General features: G+C 41.1%; 1 protein-coding gene across 1 annotated transcript; it reads right to left on the reverse strand.

Annotated features, from left to right (window-relative positions):
- Nucleotides 1-9,638: 9,638 nt before the first annotated feature.
- LOC105035690 (uncharacterized) lies at nt 9,639-14,912 on the reverse strand. Its single transcript, XM_010911337.3, has 7 exons — nt 14,756-14,912; nt 13,323-13,436; nt 12,460-12,499; nt 12,216-12,311; nt 11,928-12,124; nt 11,732-11,815; nt 9,639-10,277 (listed from the first exon to the last, which is right to left on the reverse strand). Exons 2-7 carry the CDS (start codon nt 13,427-13,429, stop codon nt 9,872-9,874), a joined length of 930 nt encoding a protein of 309 aa, XP_010909639.1. The 5' UTR covers nt 13,430-13,436; nt 14,756-14,912; the 3' UTR covers nt 9,639-9,871.
- Between the last annotated feature and the right edge of the window lie 4,023 nt (nt 14,913-18,935).

The following is an 18,935-nucleotide window of genomic DNA, read 5'->3' on the forward strand; positions in this document are numbered from 1 at the left end:
TTTCCCTTGTCTCTTAAGGCTATAAAGGTTTCAAAAGGTGGAAAACAAAAAGGAGAGAGATCCAAATATCCAAGAGGCATTCAAGTGATTTGAAAAGAGAAAATCAAGAGCATTCAAGAGGGCATTTCAAGTGCATTCAAGAGAGAGTTTCTCAAGCCAACTTCTCAACCTCATTTAAGAGCTCATTTACAGCCTTCAAGAAGCCTTCAATCAAGCTCACCAACTCCTCAAGCATTTGCTTCATCTCTCATCCACTTTGAGGAAATCCAAGAAGGGCTTCTTCATTTGAGTAAAGCGTATTTATTGTTATATTCGCTCACTTAAGGAGCTATTCTTGTACTTAATTTGTGCTCTAAACTGAGTTTATCTTGTGAGCAATTGTTTTTGTTTTGGAGGGTTTCCAAAACAAGGAAAGGTTGATCCGAACCTGAAATCGGAGTGTGTGGGTCGGCTTGTACCCGGGAAACAAGTGGACTAGCTTGGGATAACTAGTGTCGGAGTTTCCGACGGTTGTATTCGGGTTGAATACAAAGTTTAGTGGATTGGAATTCTCAAGTAGGAGCTTGGGGAGTGGACGTAGGTGCAAGGTTGGCACCGAACCACTATAAATCATTGTGTTTGTGGCATGCTTTATTGTTTCTCTCTAATTCTCCATTATATCCTTGCATTCTTGTTTTAAGTAATTAATCTCAAACCAAAGTATCTCTCTTCATTCATCAAGCTTTTGATATATAATTTTTACAAGTAATTAGTTAAGCCTAAAATTTTTAAAACCCAATTCACCCCCCCTCTTGGGTTGCATAGCTGGGCAACAATCTCGATCATATACAGTACATGATCAGTGACTGAGGCCCCATCCCTCATCCAAGCATTGAAAATAGCACAACTAGTTTTGTGCCTTTCAACGTCGTCAGGCGTGCCAAAGGAGTCGTTCAACATTTGAAGCATCTCCTGTGGCTGGGCGTTCTCAAACCTTCGGCTGAACTCGTCATTCATTGTTGCCAGCATAATACATCGAACGGTGGTGCGGTCATTGAGCCACTTCAAGTAAGTGTCTCGGATCACTTTACTAGCGTTCGGAGCTGGCTCCTCAGGTGCTGGATCCGTTACTACATAAAGGATCCGTTCATGCTCAAGGACGATTTTCAATTTTTGATACCAGCTATCGAAATTGGGTCCCATGAGCTTGTCATTATCTAATAATGACCGGAGCGACAGGGTAGTGGCCATAGCTGCTTAAAGGAAAACGAGACCTCTATTAGTACATAAATTAATACTAAAGACTTGGACTTTAGTCTAAAGTTTTTCCCAATATTTTTACGAACTGGTAGCCTCATCCTCCAATTCGAGAAATTACTTTAATTCCTTAATGGGTACTAGAATCCACACAGCCTACACACGAGCCCAACTTTGGTTGGTCAACCCATGTGCATCTATGGGTAGGTTCTTAACCAGTTGTTTCTCTAAACAACTTCTAGTAATTTATTTTGCCCCAGAACCTAATCAGTAGGCTTTGGCCTCCACTGAAAAGATCTGGTTAGGTCCAACCATTAACATGACTTAATTTAGTGAATCGGACCAATAAATGATCAGGCCCGACTTTGGCCGGCCAACCTAACCACCATCAGAAAGACTCAATCAAATTATCATATTATGAATAATAATTCCATTAGCCAATGAGCACCAGGCCTTTGGGCCTCCAATGATCATTGAACTAATGGACTCATTATCATTCACTTAATGGGAGGCTATGACTTAGTTATCATTATAACTTAATCATTTTAGGGACCTAATAATTTTGAGGATTTTATTAAAGAATAGTAGAGAAGAAATCATCCAGCCAATTTCAATCCTCCCACTGACTTCACCAAGTCAGATTAAAAAGGATTTAATTAAAGCTGGCATTAGGAGCACCTAAATCAGTCATACTGATTTACCTAATGACATGGGTGAGCTCTAATCACTAAGTGATCTAATCAAAATCTAACTTACCAGATTGGCCAGGTAAGTGAGATCAGTGGTGGAGATTTGCCATTAACTCGTCAATGATCGAATCAATGCGAGTAGCTCCCGCTTAAGAACCACTGGTCAAAACTGCCGAACTTACCTTAGACACCAACCGGTTCATTAGTTTTAATTTTGATCAACTTAGTAAATAGAGCTCCACCGCGTAGCCATGAATTAAGTCCATCTTGGTCTAGTTAAAGACATGGACCCATTCAACTACAACTATTGAAGTTGAGTCTAGAGTATCCTTGACCTAATCTAATTCAACTTTTGATTAGATTTGACCAATTACTCCAATTCGTCCATTTTTTAAACTAACCTTAGGTCTAACCCAATTATGGACCTAATTCATCTAACCCATTGACCCAAAAATTTATGCAATTGTCTTAGGTCTTAATTCACAATTCTAGACCTACTAGACAACACTTAATTCTTTTAATTAAGTACTTGGGCTGATGGGTCAGGGTTTGGCATTTCGAAAATAATTTTCAAATTTGAAAGATTTTATTTTCTGTTCACCAAATGTGTTAACTCATTTCACAAACGGGTCAGCATATTTCATAAACAGCAATTCTATTGCTCATTTCATAACAGAAAATAACTCAAAATAAATCATAAATTTTCTTTTAGATCTAATCTAACACATTCATGATAAATTTCTTAATTAAGTCCTTTCGCTGCTTCATCGGCATGGGATATAATTGCATCGGCACCCCTACCGCCATAGGAGACCCCATCGAATGGGAAAAGAGGGCCTTTAAACCCTACTTTTCTCCTATGACCGGACGGTCATGGTAACCAACCCAATTAGATTACTTGCTACTTGGATCATGTATATCTAAATATACAAATTTCAAAATTTAAATTTTTGAATTTCAAATTTCAAATTTTAAATTTCAAATTTGAGATTTCAACCAAATTTCAAATTTCAAATTTTCAATCTTTGAATTTTAAATTTTGAATTTTGAATTTTAAATTTCAAATTTCAAATTTCAAATTTCAAATTTTAAATTTGAGATTTCAACCAAATTTCAAATTTCAAATTTTGAATTTTGAATTTCAAATTTCAAATTTCGAATTTCAAATTTCAAATTTCAAATTTGAGATTTCAACCAAATTTCAAATTTCAAATTTTGAATTTCAAATTTGAAACTTCTAACAAATTTCAAATTTCAAATTTCAAATCTTTTTGAATTTCGAATTTCGAATTTTGAATTTCAAATTTAAACTTATAGATTACACCTTAATCTACGCATGCATATGTATATCATATTCTAGAACCTGCTCTGATACCAATTGAAGCGAAAATTTAGTACAGGGGCAAAATGGTAATTTTAAATTTTTTTTAAAATTACTATTTTACAGCAGAATTATTAATTAATCTCATTAATTAATACTAATTAACCCTACACTAGGATCTAAATATGATACAATAGCATGCATTTAAATTTGAAATTCAAATTTGAATCAGTAAACGTTTTACAGTACTGTGTTCAGAACACATCACCTTTTGCGGGTAGTCGATCACCGCAATCTGATCACCGTCGGAGGGCTCTGATCATCACGTCGCAGCCACCCAACTGTCTGGCCTCTGCGGATCGTCCACACGAAGCTCCCGTCTTATCAGCTCCTCACGAATGCTAGTTCGTGATTTCACCCTTTTGATGGCAGATGTTGATCGAACTCCTTCGATCGATGTGTGCCGACTTCTCGAATGCTCTGGATCGTCTGCACAGTTACTTGAGAGGCTGATGGATCTCTCTCTGAAATTTGGTGGACTCACGACACTCGTGGCACACCAATCTCACTTCCCGAACCCTAGGTATAAACCCTAGGGTACACACCAAAAACCCTGCGCCCAATTTTCTCTCTTTTTTTTCTTTTTCTCTCGGAAGGTTTTGGACTTTCACCTTGTGCAGAAGCCTTCCTCACGCCCCAAAGTTTTTCTCCTAATTTTTCTACGTACGTCCCACCTTTCTCCTCTTTTTAAAACAACGTCGAACGTGTCTTATCCGCGTGAGAGGATAAAGACAAGAGGTTACACATTTGAATTCAAATCAAATTGAATTCAAACGAAAACCAACTTATCCCTATCCTTTTGGGCGTGAGAAGAGAAGGGGCGTGGCTCTTTGTGCGTGGAAAAGTTTCATGAGAAACCTTTTCTCGTGTAAGTAATGTGGCGCACAAAATGGATAAGGATGAAAGGGCAAGTGATAAGTTATCCATTCAAATTCAAACATGCTTTGAATTTGAATGGCTAACTAATTAATTTATCCATCCATATGGCGCACAAATGAGGACGTGGGGAAGGGTTTTACGTGAGAAAAATTTCATGAGAAGTTTCTTCTCGTGAATTCAAATGGGTGCAAGGAAGTTGGGTGACGCAGGGAATTTAAAACAAGGTGGTTTGATTCAAATTGAGCCAACCTAGTTTAAAATAGGTTGAGCACAATTAGACCAAATTAAACCCAACATAATTAGGCTTAATTAGGCTTAATAAAATCCTAATCAAATCAGGAATTAACTAAACCTAACCCCTGATCAAATCAGGGACTAAACCACCTTAGCGATTAGGTCAATATTTAACCTAATCGGGTCAATCCAAACTGAATCCAATTCAATTGGACTTGATCCAAAAATAATTACTCAATCAAATTGAGTTAATTAGTGATTAAATCACTAATTAAACCTCTCATAAATGTTGAGTCCAAATCTGATGGGCAATCAGGCATCAGAGACCATCGATATGAAACCCTGATCAAAGAGTTCAAATTTCAAATTCAAAATTCGAAATTCAAAATTTTGACCCCGGTACCCAAAATGTGTGGAACTCATGATTAGAGAATCCTAATTCTCAATCATAGAGTTCCAGATAGATAAGACTCATAATCAGCCATCAGATCAGAAAGGAACCTCTAATGTGTGTGACCCCGCAGGTTCGAACCTAAGCCGGTAGCACAGGAACCAATTTCTGTACTAATCGAAGTGACCATCTAGCAATGGTATCCGACGACCGGATAGGTCGAATAATCGCAATCGCAACATTCAGAACCTACGTGAATATGGTTACCGTATAATTCATCCCTTTTGACCTCTGTGTTTAGGATGACTCAGGGTTAAACTGTCAACCCTGATGATATCATCCGAATCATGCTCAACTCAATTAGTCCTGTGACTCCTCACTAGGACTACCCTGGCCAAGGTTTTGCTAAATTGAAACACGACTGTACACAGCTCCTAAACTGGAGTGGTCAATCCCATCTTGACACACGCACCGACAAGTCAAGTACTTGACTACACCCAGCAACCTTCCGTCACTGAATTAGAAATTTAGGTAGTCCAGTGCCTAAGTGCAGTGAGTTGCTTGCAAGTCACCGTGGCGGTCTCAGGTCGGAGGGACATTTATACCCATATCCCATCGGAGCAAATCTTGACAGCAGAAATAGCTCCGGAGTTGGTCACGTTCAGTGCAGATGTACCATTACATCTCACCTGTATGCCATACCAGTGTCTCCACACTCTTTGGTTATGAGGACAACCAACCCATATGGCACACAACGACCTATGCTCGATAAATATTGTCGTCCTTGGTAACAACGTATCATTTGGTCGCGAACATGTTTAAGGACTAAACGACAAATCCTCCTTTGTCGAGTCTAAATAGTCCTAAGGACTTCACCACAACACAGGAGTTCATTAGAAGATGAAACATTTGTGATGAAAAAGTACCAAAATAACTTTTATTTATTTATAATTCATGTACTAATACAAAAGGAGCACAACCGTCAACAGGCTGACGATTGGCTTTGGGACACTATTCCCAACAGATATATGGTGGACCCATTTATCCAAACATACAGGACAAACTAGAGGTTTTAAAACTGGAATCTAGGAGCTTCGGTGCCAAACCTACAAGTAGATTGAATTATGAGATGGATAATGGATATGAAAAATATGTAGTTGATTTGGTTACAATGTCTTGCTATTGCTGGATTTAGGACCTCACTGGAATCCCATGTAAGTATGGTGTGGCAGCCATTGTCAAGAATTTATAGCAGCCAAAGGACTTTATCCATTCATATTACACCAAAAATATTTATCTGGCCATATATCATAAGATAATTCATCCAATGCCAGGCCAAGATGACTAGATTGAATCGGACTGTCTACTCCTATCCCTCCAGTTATACATAGGTCTCTTGGGAGGCCCAAAAAATTAAGAAGAACAGATCCAGAGGAGCCATGGAATCCTCATAGGGTATCTAAAATGAATATAAGGGTAAGATGTTAAAAATGTCATAAAGAAGGGCACATCTCAAGAGGATATGAAGCAAATATAGCTGAAGAAACTGCTTGGCACAAGAGGATGAGATTGCCAAAAGAAAAGAATGTAAGACATCTTGTAAAGCTAGATAGACCAACTTATATTATATTAAGTACAAGTTTACTTATTCTATTCTATTATATGTAAACTATCATTAATATTATATTATCATTTTGTAAACACAAGAAAGAGCCTCTCAAGAAACAAGTACCTCCCACTCCAACAGAGGGACTACACCATCTTCTATGGTATAATCAAAGTTATCTCTTTAGTAGTGATTTAACTATATGCACAATATTAACTTGATCAAGGACAATGCCCGAACCAAGACAATGATTAATATTACAGCCTCCAAGATCATATGAAACAACAGTATGGTTTAAATCAAATGTACCATAAGGAAGATCCTATTTTGGAGGTCATTCTGTAACAAGAAAGGGGAGGTTATGGAGGCTCTACAAGAGGCTCTTCAGGAAAGAGTTCATCGGGTAGAAGCTGTTTAGGAAGGGATTTTGCTCAAATTAGACCCAGCATAAGAAGTGGCAGAGGAGCTTCAGGAAGTGGCAATGGAGCTTCAAGAAGGGAAAGAGGTTTGGCCATTGAAGCTTTAGGAAATAGTTCAGGATGAGGTAGTTCAATAAATACAATAGGCAGACCACCAAAGTTTGTACCAGTTGGTGGGAAATGGAAGAAAACAGTATGATATGTTGAATGTAATGTTGAAAGCAATGTTTCATGTTGAAAACACGGTAAATTAATTTGTTATGTTGACTGGAGAAGGAGTTGTATCAATTGTTATTATTGAAATATTGACTGTGTAATGCTGAAACTTGATGTAATAGATGAAGTGTTGGTTATGGACATATATCAATTGTTATTATTTAATTTCTTTTATGAATATGTGGTAAACTTATTTAAGACAGTAATGTATCAATTGATTATCAACAATGTACTAGTCATCCCTTGTTTGAAATGGATGAAGCTTGGTTATGCAGTGTTATCGATTAATATGAAAGTTGATTATCAGAAAATGGTATACTTAATGTGTTACGAATTGTGTCTTGTTTGGAATGGATAAAACTTGGTTATCAGTTGATATGTAGTTGATTTTAAAACTATAATTAACCCTATCAATTAATATGAAAGTTAGTTATGTAGTGATATGAAAGTTAGTAATCAAGAAATGCTTCACTTAATATGTACCAAATTGGAATGAGATGCATTGTATCTGGAAATGACTTGTTTGGAATGAAATGCATTATGCCAAATGGAGGTGTATTGTGCCAAATTAAAATATATTATATCAAATTAGAATATATTATGCCACTTGCTAAAGCCTTTGAAATTTATCCAAAATTTTGAAAGTAATTTCAGTCCCATGTCTACATATCGGAGGGTCAACCCACTCAAAGTAGCGGTAGTGGTCATCAATCTGCAAAAGAAACCAAAAAAATATCTTTCGAAATTGAGAAACTTACACCGTATGCAAATTAAGAAAAAAAATCGACGAACCTACACTGTATTTGGAGCAACTATGGATTCTTTTTCTGAAATTTCCTATCATCCAGAATGTTCTAATCATGGTTCATTTTCTACTATAATAATAAATCCGTCTAGGACCGTGATTGCTTGAGGATGATAACATGGAGGCTTCGGTTCGACAGAAAAGCGCTCGGTTTGGTAAAATAGTTGACGGAGGATTTGGAGGAAGAACAGGACACTCAAATGCAAGAAAACAATCCTAAAGCTCTTTTTACCGTAAAGATCGGTAATAGAGCAATGAGATATCTGACGGAGCTGACCCAGGTGGGTTAAGTGCTACTTTTTAAACCGCAAGGAGTTTAGTGAAATCGGACCTAATCCCAGATAGGAAAACTGTAATTAACTCTATTTTTAATTATTTGAAGCAATTAAATTGTTCATTCAGGTTTGAACTATGCTTAAACTCAAGCTTCAACCGAGCTTGAATCAAGTTCAAATTAATTCATGCTGGATTAATGACCATCAAGTGAATCAATGAATAAATCAAGCTTGATATTAGAGTTCCACTAATCTCACATATCATGCCAATTCTCAAAATTTACATCAATTCTCACATGGAAGGAGAATTTTTGATGACAAAACTGAATTCCTGTGTCATTATTTTAAGAAAAGAAAAAAAAGGATAATTACCCGAGTCAACAAGAAATGATTTGTGGAATATAAAGTGGTAGCCTATGGAGTCTCGTTGAGCCCAGTCGGCTGTTGTGTTTTAGGTCCTTGACAAGCTCGAGAAAGAATGTTCTTCTACTTAATTGAGGTTTCCTTGCGCTTGTCCCTCTTCATCTTCTTCTCCTCCTTGGCAAATCAATTAGTCGACATACCTCACTGCTGATTTATGCAAGCCAATTTTGGTGACCAATCGGCGGATCCATCTTTCACCCTTCTAACGCACCAAAACAATTAGTCCTCGTCTTGGCTAAAGTGTACAAACTGATTTCGGCTTCCACGCGAGTAAAACCTCGTTATTGGTTCCAAAGCAACTGCTTCCACGCTCGGACAACACCCCGCGTTTTGTGGAAAACCATTATTTAAGCAAAGAAGAAATCCAGTATAAGTCAAATTATTCAACCCAAAACATCCATCAATCATGACAGCTAAATAATTAGAGGCAGGCAACTTCTAGTCATATTTCATGCACCTAATATTGTAACATGCAAGCAAACTCTGATGACTTAAATTGTCGTTATGTAAAAGTAGCTTCTTACCTTAATTCACGCGCTACGTAAAAAGTAGATGTACAATTTCCTTGCAAAATGCACATTGATGTAGTACAAGGGTAAAATCTAATCATATTTTCAAGCAACATATGACAGTAAAAGTCTAGACTACATTCAGCAGCAAGCAAGAGTTGCATATCATCACGATTAAGGATCTTGTGGTAGGCCCTGCAGAATAACCCACCTGAAACCCAAGTTGCAGTCTGTTGCTTTTAGCCCCGCCCCTCGGCCACTCCCCTTGCCCCTCCTACCGTTTCCATTTCTCCTCCGCCGCCAACGGTCGCCTAAATCACCTCTATCTCCTCCATCGCTCCTTTTTTTTCTTTTCTTGCCTCCCTCTACTCCAAAAATAGACATTCTATAGTATTAAAGTATTTATTTTATAAATAAGATATTGTTTAAACATTAACTGATAGGAGGCATTTAAACGAGGTCTAACAACATAATTCAGCCTATACGTGGATATGTAAATATAAAGGCCATCAGGTGCTCATGGACAGCTCAAACTTGATACCAGGTTAAATAAGCTAGCTTGAGCTAGTCCTGGATTGTTCAAACTAAATTGTTGGCACCCCCACCAATAAATGCAGGTGCCATCAAACTTATTGCTCCATAAAAACGACAATAAACAGTATGTTGCTGAAATCAAGTATTTGATCGACAATTTCAAAAGCAAGCGATGTTCATCGGTCACTTGTTTTAAGAGAGTCCGCAATACCAAATCTGGAGGCACCTGCCGACAGAGTTCTATAGAACTAGCTAAAACATCAAACCTCAGCGCTCAGTCTTGTGGAGACTCGCCGCCTCTAGGAGAGACATGATTACCGTCATCCCTCTCGTCCCTAGGACTTGGACTCTTCCCATTAGTCTCGGGGCTCCGACTCCTCCGGTTCATAGGAGGGCTCTCTCTCTCCTGGCTCATGGGGCTCCTGCTGTTCTCCTTCCTAGGGCTCTCACCATAATCTGACCCATTCCGCTCAGCTTCCCTACGTTCCCTAGGTGGAGGGCTCATCCTCTCTTGTGGGCTCTGGCTACCATCAGGTGACAAGCTGTGCTTCCTCCCCTTCATTGGAGACGGACTCCTCGACTTTGGGCTCCTGCTGTATGTCGGGGACCTTGATCTCCTCTCACCGCGTTCTATGCTGCCGCTGCGCCCATTTCTTCGAGGTGCAGGAGACCTGGACCGACTGATCATAGATGGCACAAATATTAGAAAGGGTCACAAACTGTACCTTAGCAATATGAAATATGAATGGCATTCAAAATAACAAGCTCTTAACCATAAGTGCCAGCACAGGCAGATCATACAAAATATCCTAAAAAAACTCAAGAAACAAACCGTAACTTAATGAAGATACATTGATGAGGCATACCTAAGCAAGGGATGTAGCACATGAAACAGATTTTTTTGAGGATGATGCCATCATGATGTTTGTACCATACTTAAGTCTAACTAGAGAGCATATTCTCTATCAACATCATGCTTCTTGGTAAGCACAATGTAAATGTCTTTGCCAGATGACTTAAAAAAATTCAAAAGCATAATTATCTGGCAGTAAAACACTATACCAAAAGAAGAATCCATTACCAAACCTAAAATATTAATTACGGGGAGGAGACTGTAAACATCCATCATACTTTAAAATCGCATGTTGCACAACCTTCCCCCACCTCTCCCCACCAACCAAAACCACTATAAAAAAACAAGGAAAAGAAAAAGAAAATAAAAGGATAAGGGACGAAAAAGAAACAAGCAGTAGATCTGGAAACCAAAACCACCATAAAAAAACAAGGAAAAGAAAAAGGAAATAAAAGGATTAGGGACGAAAAAGAAACAAGCAGTAGATCTGGGAAAATAAGTCTACTGATATTGGGGCATCCTTTTCTCCCCTTTTGGGAGAAAGAAACAGATAGCCTGAAGTAAAAATAAACAAACAAGCAAGAAAGCAGGTAAGCACCCATGCACAAACATGTGAAATACACATAAATAAAAATAAATATTTCCCCAAATGATAAAAAGCCTGAGCATCTAAAAAAGGAAGTATGCATTTTCTTTCCAAATAATCCATGTTAAAAAGGTTGCACGCCTGATCAAAAAATTTTGTACCTAAAGGCCCGAAAATGAATAGCAAGTTCAAACGACTGCCCCATGCAAACTACACAAATGTAGTATAAGAACAAAAACAATACAAGGTTAAAAATTTTGACAAGGAAAAAGACAGTCAAAAAGCCAAATCATGAAAGAATTGGTTATCATAAGGATATATCAGCCATACAAGCTACATAATCTAAACATGCAAAGCACAAGGCATAACAAACAGTCCAACTCCCTATGTTGAATTTACCAACTATTAACATGAGAAACAGCATCATGCCCCTCATCTGAAACACTCATTCACCTTCATTCACAAGGATGTACAATCCTCAATTCACCACAACTTCATAACGTAATAAAAATCTGCTTGCAGTCCAAAAAAACTGCAATGTACTCCGATCAAATTAATGCAAATACTTGAGAACAGCACAAGGTTACTAGCAATTAATTTCGGATCTTGGTAATAACTAAAAACAATTTAAACTCCATTAACCACCAAAGAAAAGTCGTTTATAAGTTAAGGACCATACAAAATCTTATGCATACCTGTAACTACGGCTTCGACTGTAGCTGCGACTCCGGCTCCTACCACGGCGAGGGGTTGGAGAACGTGAATAACTTCGCTCATGCCTGCGACATCACCAATCGAACAGTAACCCACACTGGCATTGCCAAGAAATGATTCACCAAAAAAGAAATACAATCCAATTTTTTTGGGGGTGAGAAGCGGGAGGGAGACTACCTGGGATTCTTGGGACTATTTTGGCAGTTTCTTTCTATATGACCTCTTTCACCACAGCGATAACATTTGTTCTTCCAGTCCCCAGCTTTGCAGTCTCGAGCCCAGTGACCATCAATCCCACAATTAAAGCAACGGCCTGATCCAGGAGGAGGACCTCTTCCAATATATTCACGTGAACCCCTAGGACCACGTGGACCCTAAGAATGGTGGCAAAAGTTATCCAGGTAAGCCAGAGAAATACAAGTAGTGATATCAATGATCAGTTTAAGCATCCTTTCAGTTACATACCCCTCTTGCAAATTCAACTATCATACGACTTCCATCAAATTCTCGCCCATCTAAGCTGTATCTAGCATCATCCGCATCTCGAGGATCGCTAAATTCCTATTACAGTGGTGGGCAGACACCAGAAAAGGAACAAAAGGGGAAAAGCTCATATTTGAAGAAGAAGAGCATATTACTGCTGCTAGTAAACACAACATGCTAACAATAACAAAAGAAAAGGTCATGCAAAGAGTCAAGGTATACATACAATGAAGGCATAGTCACGCTTCATGTCCACATCTCGTACTCTGCGGAAATGGTTGCCAGAAACAATAAGGCCATCATGACTTAAGTAGCGGAGGGTATGTTACTTCGCCCCTCAGAAGAACAAAACACCACTTTGTGGTTGCAGCCAATTCCATAAAAACACGCAATAACACTACAGAAAGAATCGCCAAAGTCTCTTATAAACTTTGCAAGAATAGCCACCAATTCCACCAAGGGCACCACAGACCTCCCGGGTGGGCAAAAACCCAACAACCTTCAACAAGATCGTTCAAGTTAAAACATACGACACCTTTTTTCAACCTTCGCAAAATAAAAAAGAATAGACACATATACCCAAGCACAATATACTGGCCTGGCAAAGGACCATGTCTGATATCATCTCAGTGAATCACCTCGAGATCCACACTTACAACTAATTGAATGAACACATTTTCACAACAGAAACAAAAAGGTTGTCATCACAATATACAAACAGCGAGTATCGGAAATCCATACAAAGATGTGCCACTTTTTTAAACAAACATCTGAATAAGAAAAATGAATTCTTTTGTAAAACCATAATAAACAAAATACTGCTATGCCAAAAAATTACACAACGGTAAACAATGATTGGCATCTCAACTTAGTTGTGGATGAAATTTCAAATTACAGATGATAAACAACATGTGGAACCAATAGATATAGAAAAAGAGTCCATGGATTGGCAACCTTGTCAGGACATTTGGCAGCTAATCTGAATGGGATAAGACATGTAAACTTACAAAATGGGCATTAACAACGACATCACATTGGACATCAATTGAAACAATGCATGCACTACTGATACACCGTTGCCTATATTACCTTCCATATCTGCTAAAAAGGTCTTCAAGATCACGTGGACGAGTGCGAGATGACAGCCGACCAACATAAAGGCGTGTGCCACCATAGCGATCATCATAACGAGGCATTTTCGTACTGCAACAAAATAAAAGCAATAAACATGCACAAAATGAATATTCTGATAACCAGTTGTATGCACATATGCATATGAACAGTTGACTGCAATTCACATAAAATAGAAAAAAACAGACAGAACCAAAAGAAGGAACTTGGACAATAATTATCAGCTAAATGTGGAAAAAGATAATCTAAAGTTCAGATAATTAGATACCACACATCAGCTATTTAGTGAAGTTTCATAGTTGAATGAATAATTAATGTTAAAGGGTTAAATACATGCATCACATTGGTCTATTAGATAAACTCCTATTTATAATGTCATTTTCCTTACATCTCTGTTACTAGTTGTCTTTTAGTAGTACAAATTATAGTTTGGTACTGCCTTTACAAAGGCATCATATGAAACGTACTCTTTAGGAGTGTTTGGTTGCGTAATAAAATTTCTCAAAAAACTAAAACCATGAAGTTAGAAATTTAATTTTTGAGTATATTTTTCTAAATTCATGTTTTTCATTTCCTTGTCATGACATGTTTTTCCAACTTCAAATTCTCTTTTCAATAACCAAAAAGCTCGTTGAAAAGATTCCTTTTTTAAAAAGCAAAAATCTAAATCTTTTAAATAAAACATTAAAAAATGTTGGAAAAAAGAACAACTTTGAAAGAGTTCAAAGACAACCTTCCATATTAGGTGGCTCGATACTCATCTCAACCCTGATATCAAGGCCAACAACGTTCTTTATTGGTAAAAAAATCTGGTGCTAAGAAAAGGACAAGAGCCCGGGTCATATGGCGATGAATTGATCATTCGAAGGCACAACGGATCTCTGGTCAAGTCGCGTTAATTGGTTTATTACTAGAGTATTCTAAAGTGAAAAAAAAAAGGCCTGACGAATTAGACTAGAAGTCTGGAAAATAACAAGCGACGAAGGATTGCGAATACGCTCATCAAATTTCAGAAATTTCACACTGCAGATAGCCCCCTGCCTCCCACTCTCTCTCTCTCTCTCCAAACCCTAAGCTATCACAGATGGATTAAAAAAATAACAACCTGCAAGACATTGGAACTATTTCACCTCAAAACCATGACCTATTCGAGCAAATCGAACATAATAACTACAAAGACAAACCGAAATCAAAGAATAATGGGCGTTATGGCGGCGGAATACGAGATCGCATCTAACAGAGAATCAAACGGTGGGAGAAACCTCGCAAATCCATTATAATCCCTACTCGACGGCAGAAGAGAGACGAAAATTCCAAAAAATCGACAGAAGATTAGATCGAAAATTCGAACAAGAGAAACCCTGACTCCGGAAGCGAAAGAGGAACCGCACCTGAGAGATGTCCGAAGAAAAAGGGGAAACCCTAGCCGCTCGCAGGCAGGCCGATAGGGGCTTCGTTATCAGTATTATAGGACCGGGTGTGGAACGGATGGCCCAGATGTTCTTGACTGGATCAGCAATGCGCGCGTTTCTCGTGTGCAGCTTTCACACAAAATAAAACTTGTATCGGTCCTTCCGTGTTTGGGATATAAAATTGCTAGTTTTCGCTTTGTTTTGCCGTGGGGCGGATCTGCGGGTTGCACACACGGTTCGGATCCTCTGCGTGTTTTTGCACCGCAAACCCATAATCCAACGGTAAAAGAGGATGGCGTGCGGGAGGTGAGAGATGGACGGATGGATGGTCGTGATCCATGGGGAACAAAAAAAAAGAGTTTTTCCGGTGCCTCGCCCACGGTACGGCATTTATCTACAAAGTTAGGCTGCCTTGCGCTTCCATGCACCCATCCGTAGTCCAACGTTTGTAGATGCCTTTTTTTCTTTGTTCTCTTCCTGCGTGAATTATGGTGGGAATGCCCCTACTGAAATTTTAGACCCGGAACCTCTTCAAAATATAGAGGAACCAGCTTGAAATGCCATGCACGTAATGTGATCTTTTTTTTGAAAAATATTTTATTTATTGATTTACTAATATCTATTTTATATATATTTTAAAAATAATTTAAATAATAAAAAATATTGTTGGGTATAAAATACCCCAACAACCGAAGCTCGCACCAGGAGTGACCCTCCGAAGATTCTGCCAACTTCCGACCTTCGGCGACATCTTTCCGAACCTCTCTGACGTCCGAACCTCCGGAGCATTCCCGAGTTCTGTCGATGGATAAACCCCCACCAGCGTCGACCAGATTCTTCACGACAAACGGACTCCTACGGGAGCCGGACTTCGCCCCTGACTTTAATTGCAGGTAAACTTCGTCCGGACTCCTACGGGAGCCGGACTTCGCCCCTAACTTTAATTGCAGGTAGACTTCGCCCGGACTCCTACGAGAGCCGGACTTCGTCCCCGACTTCAACTGCTGGAAGACTTCGTCCGGACTCCTACGGGAGCCGGACTTCATCCCCGACTTCAACTGCTGGTAAACTTCGTCCGGACTCCTACGGGAGCCGGACTTCATCCCCGATTTCAACTGCTGGTAAACATCATCCGGACTCCTACGGGAGCCGGACGTCGCCCCTGACTCTAATTGCAAGTAGACTTCGCCCGGACTCCTACGGGAGCCGGACTTCGCCCCTGACTTCAATTGCATGTAGACTTCGTCCGAACTCCTATGGGAGCCGGACTTCGTCCCTGACTTCGACCACAGGAAGACTTCGTCCGGACTCCTACGGGAGCCGAACTCCGAGCTCCTACTGCGAGCGACCCACTCCGAGTTTCCGTTGCAAACGATCTACTTCAAATTTCTACCACGAGCGGTCCATGTCGAATTCCCACCGTAAGCCTTCGCTCAAGCTTCCATTATGGACGAATTTCTTTCGAATTTCTGTTGCAGACAGGCCTTGGCCGAGCCTCCTCAACAAATGGTCCCTGTCCGGGCTTCTACGAAAATCGGACTCCAACCGAGACCTGGACCCCCTGGCAGGCCGCAGTAAGGGCCACGACTCTGCTCCACTTCCTGCAACAGATTCCGCGTGGTTCCATCACTCCCTGACAGGCCGCAGTAACGGCCACGACTCTGCTCCACTTCCTGCGACGGATTTCGTGCGGCTCCATCACTCCCTGGCAGACTGCAATAATTGCCACGATTCTGCTCCACCTCTTGCGACGGATTCTGCGCGGCTCCACCACTCCCTGACGAGTCGCGACAACGGACGCCACTTCACTCTCTGCAACTGACTTCACGTGGCGAGCCATGGTGACAACCACGACTCCCCCCGTTACTCTTCATAATAAACTCTTTCTGGCTCCGAGTGGCCCACGACTAGACAGTTACAAACATCACTATCAATCTGTTGCTCCTTCTTCCTATAAAAAGGGGACCCCAGATACGTTATTCTCTAAGCCCTAATTTCTATTCCAAAACTCTGTTAAAATTTTCGTTCGAGCACTCCATTCTTGTTGAGGCAGAGAACTGACTTGAGCGTCGGAGGGTCTTGCCAGAGCAACCCCACCTCCGGTTTAGACTTCTTTTGCAGGTCCCGACGGCGACCGTGACTCCTCCGACTCCAGCTTCTCCGGCGCAGGCGGATTTTTGCACCAACAGGATTGGTGCTAGAGGAAGGGTTGTGCCTTCGCAGTACTCTTGTTCTTAAAGGAGCACTCAATAGAACCGCCTCTGGTCATCTTTTCCGGCGTCCTCTCCTCCTTCCCCCATTAGATCTTCGTCCGATGCCTTCCCGCGAAGCATCCACACGGCGACCCACAGCCTCCGCGGCCAGATCTCAGGCTCCGGCCTCGCCTCCAGTTTTTTAGGCCCCTCATCCTCCGGCAACGGCCGCCGGCATGGAGCGGTCGGACAATCGGCCTCCGACGGATTTCGCCAACACCATCTCGGAAGAATCCCGGTAAGGAGCGACCGGCGTATTGGCTGGACCTCCCAAGCGGCAGAAGATTGAGGAATCCATAACTTTCACTGAAGAAGATGCTCGAAGAGTTCAATTTCCTCATAACGACGCTGTTGTAGTTTCCTTGAATATAGCTAATAACGACATCCGCCGCATTCTTGTCGACAATGGAAGTTCGACCGATATTTTGTTTTACGACGCCTTCTCAAGAATGTCCACCCTTGACAGCCATTTGGGGCCGATTAGCTCCCCTCTAGTAGGGTTCACCGGCGATGCTGTCCCGATGGAGGGAGTGATAACTTTGACTGTAGCTGCGGGTCGATATCCAAAACAATCCAGAGCTCTGGTGAATTTTCTGGTGGTGAAGGCACCGTCAGCCTACAACGCAATCCTTGGTCGGCCTGGCCTCAACGCTCTCCGAGCCATCGTGTCAACCTACCATTTGAAATTAAAATTCCCTACCAACCAGGGGGTCGGAGAAGTCAGGGGAGACCAAGCCCTGGCCAGACACTGCTATAACATAGCCTTGCAAAGAAGTGACCAATCCGACCCCTGTCCAGTTGATGGGCTGGACGCCCGTGATGACCTCGCTGAGGAGAGAGGCGGCCCGATCGAAGATCTGGTTTCGATCCCTTTGAACGACGGGAATGCGGAGCATGTGGTGAAGATTGGCTCCAACCTGGGAGAAGAGGTGCGGGCGCATCTCATCGATTTTCTACAAAAGAACACGGACGTTTTCGCTTGGGTCCCAGCAGACATGCCGGGGATTGACACGGAAGTCATGGAGCACCGTCTGGCCGTCGACCCAAAGCATCGACCGACGAAAGAAAAAATCCGAGGTCATGCACCGGAGAGGCAGAAAGCGATAGCCGAGGAAGTGGACAAACTCCTGAAAGCCAGATTCATTAGGGAAGTCAATTATCCTGACTGAATTTCTAACGTTGTCCTAGTCAAAAAGGCAAACGGCAAGTGGAGGATGTGTATAGACTTCAAAAAGCTGAATAAAGCATGTCCAAAGGACAGCTACCCTCTACCCAGAATTGATCAACTGGTGGATGCGACCTCGGGCCATGAGCTTCTCACCTTCATGGACGCATTCTCCAGCTATAATCAAATCAGGATGGCGTCAAAAGACGAAGAAAAGACCGCTTTCATTACTAACCGTGGCCTTTACTGTTACAGGGTCATGCCTTTTGGCCTCAAAAATGTAGGTGCGATCTATCAGCAACTGGTGAACAAAATCTTTAAGGAGCAGATCGGCCGCAACATGGAGGTCTACGTGGACGACATGCTCGTGAAAAGCAAATCTTTCATGAATCACGTCACCAACCTCGAGGAGACCTTCGGTGCCCTCCGAAAATATAAGATGAAGCTGAACCCGACTAAATGTGCTTTCGGAGTGATCTCGGGGAAGTTTCTGGGCTTCATGGTGTCAGGGCACGGGATCGAAGCCAATCCAGAGAAAATTTATGCCATCCAGGAAATGGCCGTCCCGAAGTCGATAAAAGAGGTTCAATACCTTACAGGGAGAGTAGCAGCCCTGAATCACTTCGTCGCAAGGTCGGCCGAACGGTGCTTACCCTTCTTCCAAACCCTCAAGCGATCGAAGAACTTCTGTTGGACCCCTGAGTGCCCACAGGCATTCGAAGAGCTAAGAAGCTACCTCGGC

Source organism: Elaeis guineensis, chromosome 10, assembly GCF_000442705.2.
Source record: "Elaeis guineensis isolate ETL-2024a chromosome 10, EG11, whole genome shotgun sequence".
Taxonomy (NCBI): domain Eukaryota; kingdom Viridiplantae; phylum Streptophyta; class Magnoliopsida; order Arecales; family Arecaceae; genus Elaeis; species Elaeis guineensis.